Raw genomic sequence first — 14748 nt, 5'->3', positions numbered from 1 at the left:
TTGGACAGCAGCACACGGCAGACCAATATTCTGCTCAACATATGTTCTGCTGTGGTTTTTAGCTACAGCACTCGTAGGCCTGGGGTAAAGATGAAATATTTGATCTTTGATCATAAGATAAGACAAAATATAATGTCACTATATAAATGCATGGTACCCAACATAAATGCCCAAACCTTGAATACTGTGTGCAGTTCTGGTCAGCCTATCTCAAAAAGATAGATTAGAACTGGAAAAAGTACAAAGAAGGGCAACAAAAAAGATTAGAGGAATGGAACTACCACCATCTGAGAAGAGATTCAAAAGACTGGTATTGTTCGATTTAGAAGGGAGATAACGGAGGGACATGATAGGTATCTATAAAATCACAAATGGTATAGAGGGGAAAGTATTATTTGCTTCATCACATAACAAGAACCAGGGGTCACACAATTAAATTAATAGATAGATTTAAAAACAAAAGATAAGGCAGTACTTCATGAAATTCATAGTCAACCTGTGGAACTCATTGCCAGGGATGTTGTGAAGGTCAAAAGTATAACTGGGTCCAAAAAATAATTAGATAAGCAGATGGAGGATAGGTCCATCAATGGCTATTAGCCAAGGTGCTCAGGGATGCAACTCCATGCTCTCGGTGTCCTTAAACCTCTGACTGCCAGAAGCTGGCACTGGACAACAGTGGATGGATCACTTGATGATGACCCTGTTCTGTACATTCCTTCCAAAGCATCTGACAGCAGCCACTGTCAGAAGACAGGATATTGGGCTAGATGGACCATTGGTTTGACCCAGTATGGCCATTCTTATATTCTTATGCAGTGCCCCAGGTGGAGCATTTAGAAGACATTGCTCCCAATGCCTTCTGGAGCTCTCATTTACAAAAGGGAGAACACCCATAGTTAGACCCCACAAAAAATGCAGACTATACTCCTGTGGTTGGTGCAAAGGCAGGCAAAGTAATGATTCCTCTGGACACCGTTCTAGAGAGGCTAAAACCCCGTGGAACGCTAACACACTGAATAAGGAATATGACTATATTTTGCTCCTATGCCAGGTATTTAAAAGATGTGGGGGAAGCAAAAATCACCTAATTTTTGAGCTTGTGTTTCAAACGCCTTGTAAAGTTTTCTAGGAAAATTATACCTTAACCTACCACGTGCGAAACTTCAGGCAGATTGATTTAGTACTGAACAAAAACATTACGTGTATGTGTAAAAAGTCAGGTCTAAAAAGAAATCCTTGTTTTGAAGTAGGTAGAAACTAGTTTCCCTCTGCATGTCAGAGTAAAGGTAATTTATAAGTGGTTCATATTAAATAGGCACACCCTTATAAGGCTGCAGGGCTTAAATCTGTGCAAGACCAATTACAATTCAAGAGAGACATATAAAAATGAAAATCTAACAAAGCACACAAGGTTGCAGAGTGACAACTGATATTTAGCTTTAAACTGGAAACAGTAAAGCATGCATTACTAAAGGCATAGGAAAAGAGGAACAAAGCAAAGAAACAGGCCTCAAAGACTAAAGTTACATCAGACAATAAACAAAAATATTCACAGAAGCTTTAAAGCTCCAATGTGGAAGATAAGAATTTATTTTCATAAATAATATCCACAAAGTTGACAATGTATGCAGAGTATCGTTGGCAACATCACAGAGAAAAGGTTTTCCTCATGATTGCAAGCGCTTTGGAGGATAGGATTAAAATTCAAAATGATTTGGAGAACAGAAGAAATGATCTGAAGTAAACAGGATGAAATTCAATAAAGACGAAACCAAAGTACTCCACTTAAGAAGGAACAATCAGTTGCACACATACAAAATGGGAAATGACTGCCTAGGAAGAAGTACTGTGGAAAGGGACCTAGGAACATAGCGGATCACAAGCTAAATATGAGTCAATAGTGTAACATTGTTGCAAAAAAAAGCGAACATCATTTTGGGATGTATTAGCTGGAGTGTTGTAAGCAAGACACGATAAGTAGTTGTTCCACTCTACTCCACGCTGATTAGGCCTCAACTGGAGTATTGTGTCCAGTTCTGGGCACCACATTTCAGGAAAGATGTGGACAAATTGGAGAAAGTCCAGAGAAGAGCAAGAAAAATGATTCAAGGTCTAAAAACATGACCTATGAGGAAAGATTGAAAAAATTGGGTTTGTTTAGTCTGGAGAAGAGAAGACTGAGGGGGAACATGATAACAGTTTTCAAGTACATAAAAGGTTATTACAAGGAAGAGGGTGAAAATTTGTTCTCCTTAACCTCTGAGAATAGACAAGAAGCAATGGGCTTAAATTGCAACAAGGGCAGTTTAGGTTGGACATTAGAGAAAAACTTCCTAACTGTCAGAATGATTAAGCACTGTAATAAATTGCTCCGAGAGGTTATGGAATCTCCATCACTGGAGATTTAAGAGAAGGTTAGACAAACACCTGTCAGGGATGGTCTAGGCAATATTTAGTCCTGCCACGAGTGCAGGGGACTGGACTCGACTAGATAATGTTGAGTCCCTTCCAGTCCTATGATTCTATGAAAATGTATCCACTGCATAAATACCCCACACTCTTTATTTAAGTTTGATCCTCCTCCACGTCTTACACCAGAGTTTTAGTGAAGTGAATGATCAGACTCCATAATGTGGATAATTTCTTATTTTTTTCTAAAAAACTTTTCCTTTAATACTATAGCAGCTCAGAGTACTTGACAGAATTTAAGGAAACTTCTTCTGCTCCAGTAGTTCTCTTAGGCATTAGGATTCAGTGTTCTCCAAATTCTTACTCTTCCCTAAAACATACAGCATCACATAGAAGATTTTGAAAGCAGATGTCTTGAGTAACAAAGTGCACATTCATTAAAACATGAGATACTCCCTCTTCTCTTTTGTGCAGATGGAAACTGATTCCTATTGCATGCAAAGTGCTTAGCCTATATTAAGACTTGTACAATTATCTAACAGGGTCCAAAGAAACACTCTCTCAAGCTAAATGCAAAATCCATGCAAGATACATTTGAAGGAATAGTGTTTTGTTTTAAATAAAAATTAAAGAGTAATATTTGTAAGACTTAAGAAAAATTTTGGATCAAATTACCCATGAGTGTTGTTAACTGGCAGAAATAATATACACACTGGCAGAAACAATAATACACAGGCATGCTGTTTTAGAGGATGCTGCTGAATGCTGTCTAGCTAATTTCAGTCTTCCTCCAAAATCAGGAAAAAAGAAAGAAATATATGGTGCTGAAGAAAAATATTTGAGAACAGACTCTAAAATTAGTGTTAGCATGCAAACATTTATAATAGTGCAGGACACAACAAGACCCTCTCTTGTCCTCTAGATTTTAAATAAAAATTAAACTAATTAATTGAAACAAATCCAATTATGGACACAGAGCTTAGCCCAGTGGTGGGCAACCTGCGGCCATTAGGGTAATCTGATTACGGGCCGTGAGACATTTTGCTGACATTGACCATCCACAGGCACCGCCCCCCTCAGCTCCCAGTGGCCACGGTTCTCTGTTCCCGCCAATGGGAGCTGTGAGAAGTGGCGTCTGCAGGTTAAGGGGCTGCAGAGACATACTGGTTGCCACAGCTCCCATTGGCCAGGAACAGAGAATTGCAGCCACTGGGAGGGATAGCTCAGTGGTTTGAGCATTGGCCTGCTAAACCCAAGGTTATGAGTTCAATCCTTGAGGGGGCCACTTAGGGATCTGGGGCAAAAATCAGTACTTGGTCCTGCTAGTGAAGGCAGGGGGCTGGACTCGATGACCTTTCGAGGTCCCTTCCAGTTCTAGGAGATTGGTATATCTCCAATTATTATTTATTTATTTATAGCTGCAGAGGGCGGTGCCTGCAGACAGTCAACGTCAGCACAATGTCTCTCAGCCTGCAATCAGATTACCCTGATGGGCCGCATGTAGCCCAAGGGCTGCACGTTACCCAACACTGGTTTAGCCTTTTCCCTCAAAATATCTCTGCAGTAATAACTTAGAACTCCTTACACTGTATTGCTCCAGATTCTTCTCTTTATTAGCCTCTGTATCTTCTAAATCTTTGTGTATTGCTGCAATCTGTCGTTTTTTGTCATTGATTGCCTGATCTAGAGACTTGAGTTCCTTTTTAATCCACTTATCCCTTTCTTCTTTGGAAGTAAACTGGCTTCCTCGGCCTTGTTTTGCATAAAGATCTGTTCTTTCCTGGGTAGCTTGTGCTAGTCTAGATAAGAGAGGGAAAAAAAAAGTTTCTTTATAACATGTCAAACATATTTCATTTTAAGATTTTATTCAGAAGATCTTCAAGAACAAAGTGCTATCAAATTAATTTTAAACCGTTAACAGTGGTCAAACGACAATTTGAATTTTTTTTTTGCAAGCTATACAATCATCTCAGAAAACGCTTTAAAATGAGCAAAGCAATTAAGAGGCACCAATTTACTTTTGTTTTGAATTTTCATTTACTCTCCATGGGTTGCTTTTTTAAAGCTTGAAAACAAGTTCCTTCTCACTTATCAAGTTTGCCTTTTTCTAATAAGCAAAAGATCCTCACACTTCCTTTGTTTCTTCAAGAACAGAGCAACATGTCGGTGATGCCTCCTTGGTCACTAGTACAACATTGATTCTTTTAACAAAGCTTTTTAATAAGATTCTTGAGAAACAACAATTATCTTCAACCTTAGTGCCTCTGCAAGCAACGAGCAAATATAACGCAGGGCCACATAAACCCCGAATGTGTGTGCTTTTCATTTTATTTTATTTTTTTAATTTGTTGGTGAAAGGGGCATTTCTTTGTAAATAAAAAAACATTTAGACTCAAATGCATTCTCTCACTTTATAACAGCTGTAATGTATATACAATTTTCATTATATACTGCTTTGGCATTATTCCTTGCTCCTTCTAAAATGGTTTAATTCCTTGTATGGTGAGCCACAGACCTAGCAATTCCTCGCTCTTCTTTTTCTTTTACACTGTTGAATTTGGGTTCCGTCTCAGCTAGTTCTTTCTGCTTCTCCTCAATTTTCTCAAGAAGCTTCTGTCTCTCCTTTAATAGTCTTTTCTAAAAGTAAACAAAGTAATATTTAATACCAGTAACTTAGTAGATCAACTAGTATAATCATTGGTGAACACAGTAGGGCATTTCTGGGACATATTTTAATATTTGTAAAAATGCTAGATGGACTCCACTGCTTATCTGACACTATACTGCTTTGACACATGACAGAGATAGGTTCAGAAGCAACCTTTGAGAAGGTTTGAGAAGATGCAGCTACACTAGGAGGGTAACAAAGATCAGTACAGGTCAAACAGTTGTACTCAGTGCTGCTACACTGAATAATCTTCTTTCAGATGATTCACAACATCCTCCCTTTAGTATTTACTATATGATTGAAAAAGATGAGGACAACAGCTACAGCCAATTGATTTTACAATATGGGGGCAGAAAGAAATAATTGATCTATTATGTTTTACAGCACTCAAAAGTGTGTTACACACTTCAGGGCACAGAACTCTTGTATTGTTGTGAATTTCTTCCACTGTAATTAAATCTTACATCTATTAGTAGGTGTCATAATACCTTAGTACTGCTAATACACGCATAAGTTATAGCCAAAAATGTGATCCATACAAAACACTGAATTTGTACATTTTATTCTTGCAGCTGCTTCTCACCCTTTGTTCACTGTTGCCAGCTAGTTCGTCTTGCAAGTCCTTAGCTTTAAGTTCTAATTTGGTCCTCTGCTTAATCTGCTCCTGTCTCTCAGCACTGAGTTGTTCCTTCTCCTCTTTCATCGCTGAAATCTTTGTTTTTAGTTCTCGAACTTGTCGTTCAATATCCTACACAAACAGAAGTATGTAATATATGTTATTAAACACACAAACCTTCTATCACAGCTTGATCTAATCCATATTTCAGTACCCCTTACGGGAATTAGCACCAGCAAAGAATCCTGTGGCACCTTATAGACTAACAGATGTTTTGCAGCATGAGCTTTCGTGGGTGAATACCCACTTCTTCGGATGCTTGCATCCGAAGAAGTGGGTATTCACCCACGAAAGCTCATGCTGCAAAACATCTGTTAGTCTATAAGGTGCCACAGGATTCTTTGCTGCTTCTACAGAACCAGACTAACACGGCTACCCCTCTGGGAATTAGCACAAGACAGCTTCGTTATTTAACCATTAAGACTAAAGAGAATGTGAAGAATATGAGAAGAAAAGAAAATTAGTCACCACAATATGAAGTCCAAAAATCTTGAAAATTAACCTTAAAAATAAGTTGATTGATGATACACACACACACAGAGCAAATTGGTTTGACAGGATCCATTTTCCTTTGATTGGCATTAAATAATCAATTAACTCCAAAGTCTGTGTTTAAATTCACTCAGATTTGAGACAGACTGAAATGTTCTCTCACAAAGTGACCCAAAAGACTTTTCAAAGCAATTAGACAACATAGTCAATGCAAATCCTTGAGCTGCTCATGTTAGTACACTGCTTCTAGATTTTACCTCCATTTTATCTCTAGCATCTTGTTGTGCATCTCTCAACTGCCTTGATTTCTCTCCACTTGTCTCTCGTTTGGCAGAAAGCTGTACAGAAATAATATTGCTTAATTAATAAGTTCCTTTTTTTAATCACTCATTGACTCAGAAAGGAAATGGTAATTCAGTACAACAATGAGCATGAAAATTTCACAATTTAACTATTCTATTTAGGTTAAGCAAATGTCCATACAAAACTATGTAAGTTAAAATTTAAAGTGTCTGTAACAAAGGAAATATGTAATGAATGTAACAAGAAGCTTTACCTCATCAAGTTTAGCACGTGTTTCATTGAGTTCCTGGTTATAAATGGTATATTCTAATGCTCTCCTCATTTTATCCCACTTCTGATACTGAGCTAGCTCTTCTTTCTCTTCTTCCAAGGTATGTAATCGCTCTTCAATGTACTTCAACAACTCATTGATTTTCTCTCGTTTACCCTCTTTAGAAAATGAGAAGCAAGACAAAGATAATTTAGTTGCTATTATAATATTCAGAATACTTGTTTTTCTTTTTACATTATTCTCTTATCTTTGACTCATAAGTAAAGCTTTTGATTTGAAAAAACAGATTGACTGAAATGAAGATCTAGGTCTGGAATTAACTTTCAGACACATCCTCTTTCCAAAAATTCCCATCTTCCTAGGTTCATGCTATTCCAACTCTACTTCTGTTTCTCAGTAGGGGATAGTTAATGGGCAACTGTTCTGAGCATACATGTAACAGAATGAAGCCATTGCTGGACTTTGCCAAAAACATTATATGTGGGTATTTTCTGGAATCAAATATCAAAAATTGAAAGCTCTATTTATAAAGCTACTGCACTCTAGGTCTGAGCTCTAACTGAGTCTAATATAAATTCCATGTTTCACAAGTACAAGGTAATTTAAGTCAATTCAAATGTGTGTTCTACAAGTTCACAATCCAGAAATCTAACAAAGATAATTAAATTTCAAATGAAAGTTTAGTCAAAAGACTACACAAACCACAGCAAAGCCTTTTATGGACATCCTCTTCCATAAAGTAAAGGGAATGGAGTGATTTAAAGGGACTCTAGGAGCCCTGGATCTAGCTGGGGGACAATTTCACCAGTGCAGAAACTGTAGAATACAGTCACAGGCTGCCTTCTGGGGACCTCCTCACAAACTCTGGCAGAGGGACCATACCGGGGTGGAGAAGTGTGTCAGCGCAAGGCAAGTGGGTGTGTCTTTTAGGTAACAAAGACTGCAGACTCCCAAGAGTCAACAGGTTCAGCGCCTTTTATACTTCCCATTGTGTAGAGCAAAATAAAACTACTAATTTAAACAGATCGCTAAAACAACAACAAAAGTGGGTGCCAGAATATTAATGCATGCCACGACAAAGTTGAGATACAATGTCCAGGATACAAGATTCATTCCAATGAAGCTAAAGCAGATCACAGAAGGCATCACATCTATGCCTAGAAAAGGGAGCTGGCGTGCAACTTGTGGCTCAAGCCATTAAACACCAGCACCAAAGTAAAAAAATCTATCCACTTCTACAGAAGCTAGAATACAGATAAAATTTACTACAATAAAGAACATTTTGGAGATACAGAGGGCAATGGGTTTCGGCAAACTAGTCTACACTACCAGAAAGTAACAGCTCCTGAAAGAGGCAGGAGAGTATGCTAATTATGCAAACAAAATTTTCATGGGAAATTGATTAAATACATATCCATAATTTCTCAAAGAGTTCTCTTGAGCAGTTGATGAGGACTTTGAATAATCATGTCAATATGCTGCTATTAAACAGAATGTTTTACAGGCTTACCTGAATGAACATCAAGCTGCACTGAAGAGTCTATTATTTAATACACAGTTTTTTAAGCCTGGTATAAATACAACTAAGCCAACCAACTTTCAAAAGCTTTAAAAAAAGTCAGGAATTTTCAATAAACTAGATCAGTATTTTTGCCTCTGTAGGACTGTATGATTGCACAGATTGGTGCTTTCTAAAGGCACTCTTGTCATCTACAAATTAGCAACATACATCAAAAGTACTGGGCAGGTACTATTTTGGATGACATAAAGACGGTTGTGTTTAAATTGACTTTGGTGTTAAATTCTAATACAAATTGATACTATAGGTCATTTTCAATGCATGGCGATTTTTGATACATCTGAAAAATAAATGATAATTCTACTTATATCAAAGGTTTGTGTAAGTTAAAAAAAAATTACATTTAGTCAACATGAAGATCATGAAAGACGAAGGACAGACAATTGGAGATAGAGCTGTTAGTCCATTGAGTATTCCTGGATTGTTGGCGTTTTTGTTTGTTTTGGATGTACACGTTGAACCTCTCTAATACGGCACCCTCGGGACCTAACCGGTGCAGAACCACGGGAGGTCAATGCAGAGTGCCAGCAGGTCTCCATAGGCGTGGAAAGTAGAGATGTGAGGGGTGCTACAGCATCCCCAGGCTTTAAGCCCAGCGTGGCTCCCCGCCGCCACCCAGGGTCCCAGCCTTTGGCCCCCTGCCTGGGGACTCCGATGCCAGCCCCAGGTCCTCCTCCTCCCTCCCAGAGCTCGAACGCTGTGAATCAGCTGTTTGCAGCGCTCTGGAAGCGCTGGGAGGGAGAAGGAGTTGGTAAGCCTGGGGGAAGAAGGGAGCTTGGCCGCAGTGGATGCCCCGCACCCACTAATTTTTCCCCGTGGGTGCTCCAGCCCCGGAGCACCCATGGAGTCGGCACCTATGCCAGACCACAGATGTTGCTGGACCAGGGAGTGCCAGGTTAGAGAGGTTCAACCTGTATAAGAAAATGGGCAAGGTAGGGAGATGAGAGGGAGAATGAAAGAAAGGCATCAGAACATGAATTGAAAGTGTAACTATTGCCTTAAAACCAGCGGCCAGGTACTCCTCAGCATAATGAGATCAAATTCCATGACAACCACAGCTAAATCCAGCTGCAACATTGATCTATTCTCTTGCCACTCCCCACCACAAATGCAAACAACTATGGCTCATAGCTGAAGTCATCCCTGCTGTAAAAGCAGTCAATCATTTAATAATGCTCATCAGGCAACCTAGCTCCAGTTCCCAGGCCTTGAATACTCTGATATGGTCCAGGCAGCCAAAAAACTCAGAACCCTTACCCCCTCCCCATGTATACCACAGAGGGGATCAGCTAGGGGCCATGTCCACAGATTTGACTCCTGGACCTCAGCTGTTCTGCTTTTCAGGCAGTTCAGCATGCCAGCCTGCACATCTAGCTCCCCCACTCCTTAAGTAAAAATTAGGCTCTAATTCTGGCTCTATGGAACAGTGCAGGGAGAACACACAGTAATCCAATTAACTCCCACTCATGGGGAAAGCTAGAGAACAAGAGACAGCTGCAGACAGAACCAGCTAGGGTAAGAAGATAGAACCAAACACTGGAAGTCTGTTTATAGCAAGAGTGAATTCCATAGTAAAAAAATTTGATTTCTGTGGCATCTTGGAAAAAAGTGTCAAATTCTGCATTTGTGGAGTCCAACTGAAATGAACGGGCAAGTTCATAAAAGTTAGAGCTATAGTTTCAGGATTCCTGCAAACTCAGGAAGACATCAATGCCAGTTTGCATGTTCAAGTTATGTCCACAAATAAGGGCTAGAAATGTAACTTTTAAAAAGTGAAAATTGACTCTGAAGCACAAACCGGTAGCAAATTTCATGGCTGAAGAATATATGATGCTCTGGCCCTAATTTTGAATTTTCTGGCTTTTTTAAGTTTGTAAGCATCATAACCCAAGTTTTTTTTTTTTCAAATGTTATTTATTTTAGCAGTGCCAGTGGATAAAAATTTCCCCTCCCACCACTTTGGTGCGGTATGCTGTGTACTGGTTAACTGCTACCTGCAACCTAGCAATAGGTTACATGTGTAGATGTTCTACAGAGTTTGTGAAGCCCTTTGGGAATCTTTGGAGTGAAAGAAAAAAAATGTAAAATAATTTAAATTATTAAATTTATTAACCATTTACAAATAAAATCAAAGAATTAATTTTAACAAGCAAGTTATAAACCCTTGAAATTAATGCAACTACTGTGGCATGAACCAGGACATTCCTTATATAAAAGAAACACAGGGGATAAAGATAATTATTTTTACCGGTTTCTTTCATTAAGGAAATACTTTCTTCTTTGCGCTCATCATACACTCTAGTACCAGCTACTTCTCTTAACAACTTCAATCTTTGAGAGTCAGGAGCTGTTGCCATCTGGTTGATCTAAGAATTCAAGAAAACAAAGTTACAAGATTACGTTTTGAACATCATGTTCCTTATATAGTAATAATGATCAACATCACATAAGAGATCTAGCACAGCGCATGTATCTTATAATTGTTTAATTACAGCAGAACTTTATTAATTCTCACTTCGTTTATCAACAGACCTGATAACTCTTTCCAGTCAGGTATCATATGCTTAAAATCAAGCTAGTATGAAACATTCAGCTGAAAACCCACCCTGCCAATTTCTGATATATACTTGCTTAGGGATACAATTCTTCAGGACTGGGTTTTTTCAGGAAGATTATAAATTCCAATTTACCCTATTTTCCTCCTTTTGAGACATCAATTACTTTTTAAGAGACAGAAAGTTGTATACTTTTATGATTCTGCTTGTAATTCATTTTTATTAATTTTCAAATGCTAACAGACTTTACTGAAACCCCATATAAGTTAGTATTTCTCGGACTTGAAAGGGAGAAAATATATCAGCTTAACTGATTTTCACACAAACTCAACTATGAGCATTAATATTCTGCTGCAGCAAAACCACCTCTTACTTTCCCTATCTCCAGAAGGCCATGTACTTCAACGTATTATGTCAAAAAAAAACAAAACAACAACCCTCAGCTCACACTGCAGTCGTGTTTCATACCACCAGCACCTGGCGCTCTAACATTACTGAAACTGCGTATGGGCTTTAAGTAATTAATACTGTGTCAGGTTCACTATTGTTCACTAGATTTTCACCTCTCTTCATAAAAATTTTAATTGCTGCATCTTTATGGTATGCTTGTAGATAAAGGTTTTCAATTCATACAGAGCATGAAGACTAGTATATCTACTTTGACTTTTAACCTGCGATAGGATCCATGTGGGCTGACTCCTGCACTAGCACAGAGTTACTTTCTAACTCAAGTTTTTTATTTGTTCCTCAATTTGGCAAATTCAGTTATATAGCAAAAACATATTCTGTGTTGTTAAACGGGAATTATCGATATTGCTCTTATTTTTCCAGTTTTTCTTGTCAGTCAAGTACTCGCAGATAAAATGAGTTTTTCAGTAATTGGTCAAGAGACTATTTTTAGGATTATGAAGTCAAAATCATGAATATAGACAATTGGCAGATTCAGCCGTTAGACAGGACATTAAACATGTCTTGCTCCATAATGAAAGTCAAACAGGTTCAATACTGACAATTTCTGTAAAACAAGTTTCCAAAACTTCTGAACTGGAAAACACAATGTATAGAAATACAAACAAAAATGGTTCTAATTATTTTCAGGGATCTTCTTGGAAGTCAAGGATTTTGAAAGCTACACTGATGCACATGTTATGACTGAGTTTTCTGTGTACTTAAATAAAGCTGGTAGATTACAGCAACATTATATGCAGGAACACTTATAAAATAGGTGTTGCTAATCAGAATGATGGAAGAATACAGAATTATTTTTTTTCTAATTATGACTTTATTTCTATATAAAGGAGCCGTACCTTGAGGAATCATTTGCAAAATAAGAGTGCACAGGAAGAACTATTCATTTTTATATTGTTTAAAAGTAAAAAGAAAGCCTGATTATTCATTTGCAATAATTAAGTTAAATTGTAGTCCTCCAAAAAGTCTGAACTGTCTTTATAAATGAGTGATTTAATTTTGCTTTTTGATAACCACTCTTACCTTTCCTTGTTTGACAATATAGTAGGGATTACTGCGAGAAAACCCAGCACTTTCAAGAAGGTTCATCACATCGTTTTTCCTGTAAATAATATTTCTCAAATAGTAAGTATACTTTTAAAAAGCTACATATGACAAACATGACTCCTAAACAAATTCAGCAAAGCAGTACTAAACCTACACATATTAATACTACAGGTGGTACATGCTCTCCATTACGGTATCTCTTCAAAGAAGTTTCTGTATATGATAACATCTAATCATGTACTAAAACCTAAACTGATAAACAAACGAGAAAATAAAAACAGAAAGAAACTAAGCAAGACATATGGGGCTGGGAAGAGATTACAACTAAGAAAGGCACCCCACACCAACAGCGGCTAGGGCTAGTACAGGTAACAAAGAAACTGATGCCACAAAGAATTAGTGGAATTGGAATTTTTAGTGGAATAACTGGAATTTGGCATAAGATTTTGCTTCTTTTCTCCTCATTTGCACTTATTAAAAGCAAGTTGCTGAGGATTATATAATTAAGGCAACAGCATTAACGCTATCCAATAATTAATTAGTTCAGCTGATGACTACTAAAACACCCAGAGGAAGTGATATAGAAGTATGAACATTTGGAAGAGCAGAGACATCAGCAAGCGTTAGCCACACTGAGAAGAAATGAGTTGTCAGAAAATTTGTAAAGCCATAGTTTAGTTTAACATAGGTATTTTAAAATAAAGTATCATATGCCAATACAGCTCATAATATTAGAATTTTACACTTAGTTTCTTCCAATTTTGGTAAAGAGGAATCTACCAGTTTTACCAGGCAATTTAAACATGAAGAGGTACTAAGAATAAAAGAGGTACAGTGAAATCCCACTATAACACGATGATCGGGGTCCAAAAAACTGGATCGCACTAAATGCGGGGTCGTGGTATAGCGGGGTTTACCATTTCAAGCTGGTCAGTTTCAAGCCGGTCGATTTCTCTTGGGCAGAAAACTACTTTCATTTGCAAACTGCCCATAGCAGTAACTGAAAGGGTGCAGCTCCAGCAGCAGGGGCTCTCAGCCATGCAGCGAGAGAGGGAAACACTTGGGGAGAGTGGGGGAGACGTGCAAGGGGCAGAGGAAGAGCGAGGAGCACCTGGGGAGGAGAACGGCTCTTCTCACCAAAAGGGTAAGCGGGGGTAGGCGGGAAATGGCAGTGGGGAAGGCACATTCCATTTTTTGGTTTTTTTCCCTTCGGGGGCACTCCAGCCTTTTTTTTTTTTTCTTTTTTGCACTTTGGCGCCGCTCCGGCCGGGGGTTTTTTTTGGGGGGGGGGGGGGGTCGCGCTCCAGTTGGCTTTATTTATTTATTTTTTGGGCGCTTCGGCGGCACTCCGACCACTTTTTTTTTTTTTGCGCTTCGGTGGCGCTCTGGTGGTTTTGTTTTTGTTTTTATTTGGCCTGGGGCAGCCGGAGCCACCTTAAAATCGCGTTATAGCCGAATTCGTGTTATTGCAGGGCGCATTATAGCGGGGTTTCCTTGTACTAGTTCTGACTTTGTTGAGCAACTTTGTCTTCATTCTTAAACAATAAAACTTAAAGAGAAAAAAGATACTAGATTTTCTTTTCTGTAAGTCAAGTTTAAAAAAGGATGTTACTGCTAATGCATTACTGTGGCTTAACTAGCTAATCTTTCAACTCTGGAGGTTAAGATTCAAATTTTGGTAGTCATAGGTGAACGTAGTCTTTTCTAGACCCTATTTATTCACATAACCCCTTGTTCCGTTAATCCGGCAAGAGTCGAAGTGTCCAGTCAAGAGAAAGAGATGCCTGGAATAGCTGGTGAGAACTGAGTACTGGCAAAACAAGTTAGAAAAAATACAGTGTCCCCGCTATGACTGCCTCAAGTTAGTAATATCAATCCTCACTTTTATGAGCACTCAAATTCATCTTTAAGTGTAAAAAAAGATTTAGAAAAACTTTTAAAGTTTACAAGTGATAAGAATGGCCCTTAAACTTGACAGCCTTCAATTCCCGTAACACCAACTGGGGAAGCTGAATTCAGATAACGGAAAAAACTCAAGTGATTTATCATCTAAAATAAAGTTCCATGAAAATAAAATGTGTATACACACACATGCACTCCCATAAAATCTCTCTACTGGATTCAATAGGAGAAAGGGGGTGGGTGGAGTATTGCTGTTTGTATGCAAGTTGGAGTCTGTTTTGAAATACTCTTATCACTTCATAAAGGTTTGTTTTTTCAATAACTATTTTCTTCATATACAGATCATGTACAGGAGTTTGAGAGCACAATCTGAGA

The 14748-nt window shown here is 38.3% G+C and overlaps 1 protein-coding gene across 1 annotated transcript in view; it reads right to left on the bottom strand.

Moving 5' to 3' along the window:
• The window catches only part of SMC3 (structural maintenance of chromosomes 3), a 48732-nt gene that overhangs the window by 18858 nt on the left and 15126 nt on the right, over positions 1–14748 (bottom strand). Inside the window, exons 7-13 of the mRNA XM_039481593.1 lie at positions 12448–12526; positions 10650–10767; positions 6805–6980; positions 6506–6586; positions 5664–5828; positions 4928–5049; positions 3998–4211 (exon numbers count right to left, since the gene is read on the bottom strand). Coding sequence (XP_039337527.1) covers positions 3998–4211; positions 4928–5049; positions 5664–5828; positions 6506–6586; positions 6805–6980; positions 10650–10767; positions 12448–12526 — 955 coding nt within the window. The remainder of the gene's footprint in view (positions 1–3997; positions 4212–4927; positions 5050–5663; positions 5829–6505; positions 6587–6804; positions 6981–10649; positions 10768–12447; positions 12527–14748) is intronic.

The sequence above is a fragment of the Mauremys reevesii genome, linkage group 7, assembly GCF_016161935.1.
Source record: "Mauremys reevesii isolate NIE-2019 linkage group 7, ASM1616193v1, whole genome shotgun sequence".
In the NCBI taxonomy this organism is placed as follows: Eukaryota; Metazoa; Chordata; order Testudines; family Geoemydidae; genus Mauremys; species Mauremys reevesii.
The sequence above is the reverse complement of the archived record's forward strand: the minus strand, read 5'-3'. Positions and strand labels throughout refer to the sequence as shown.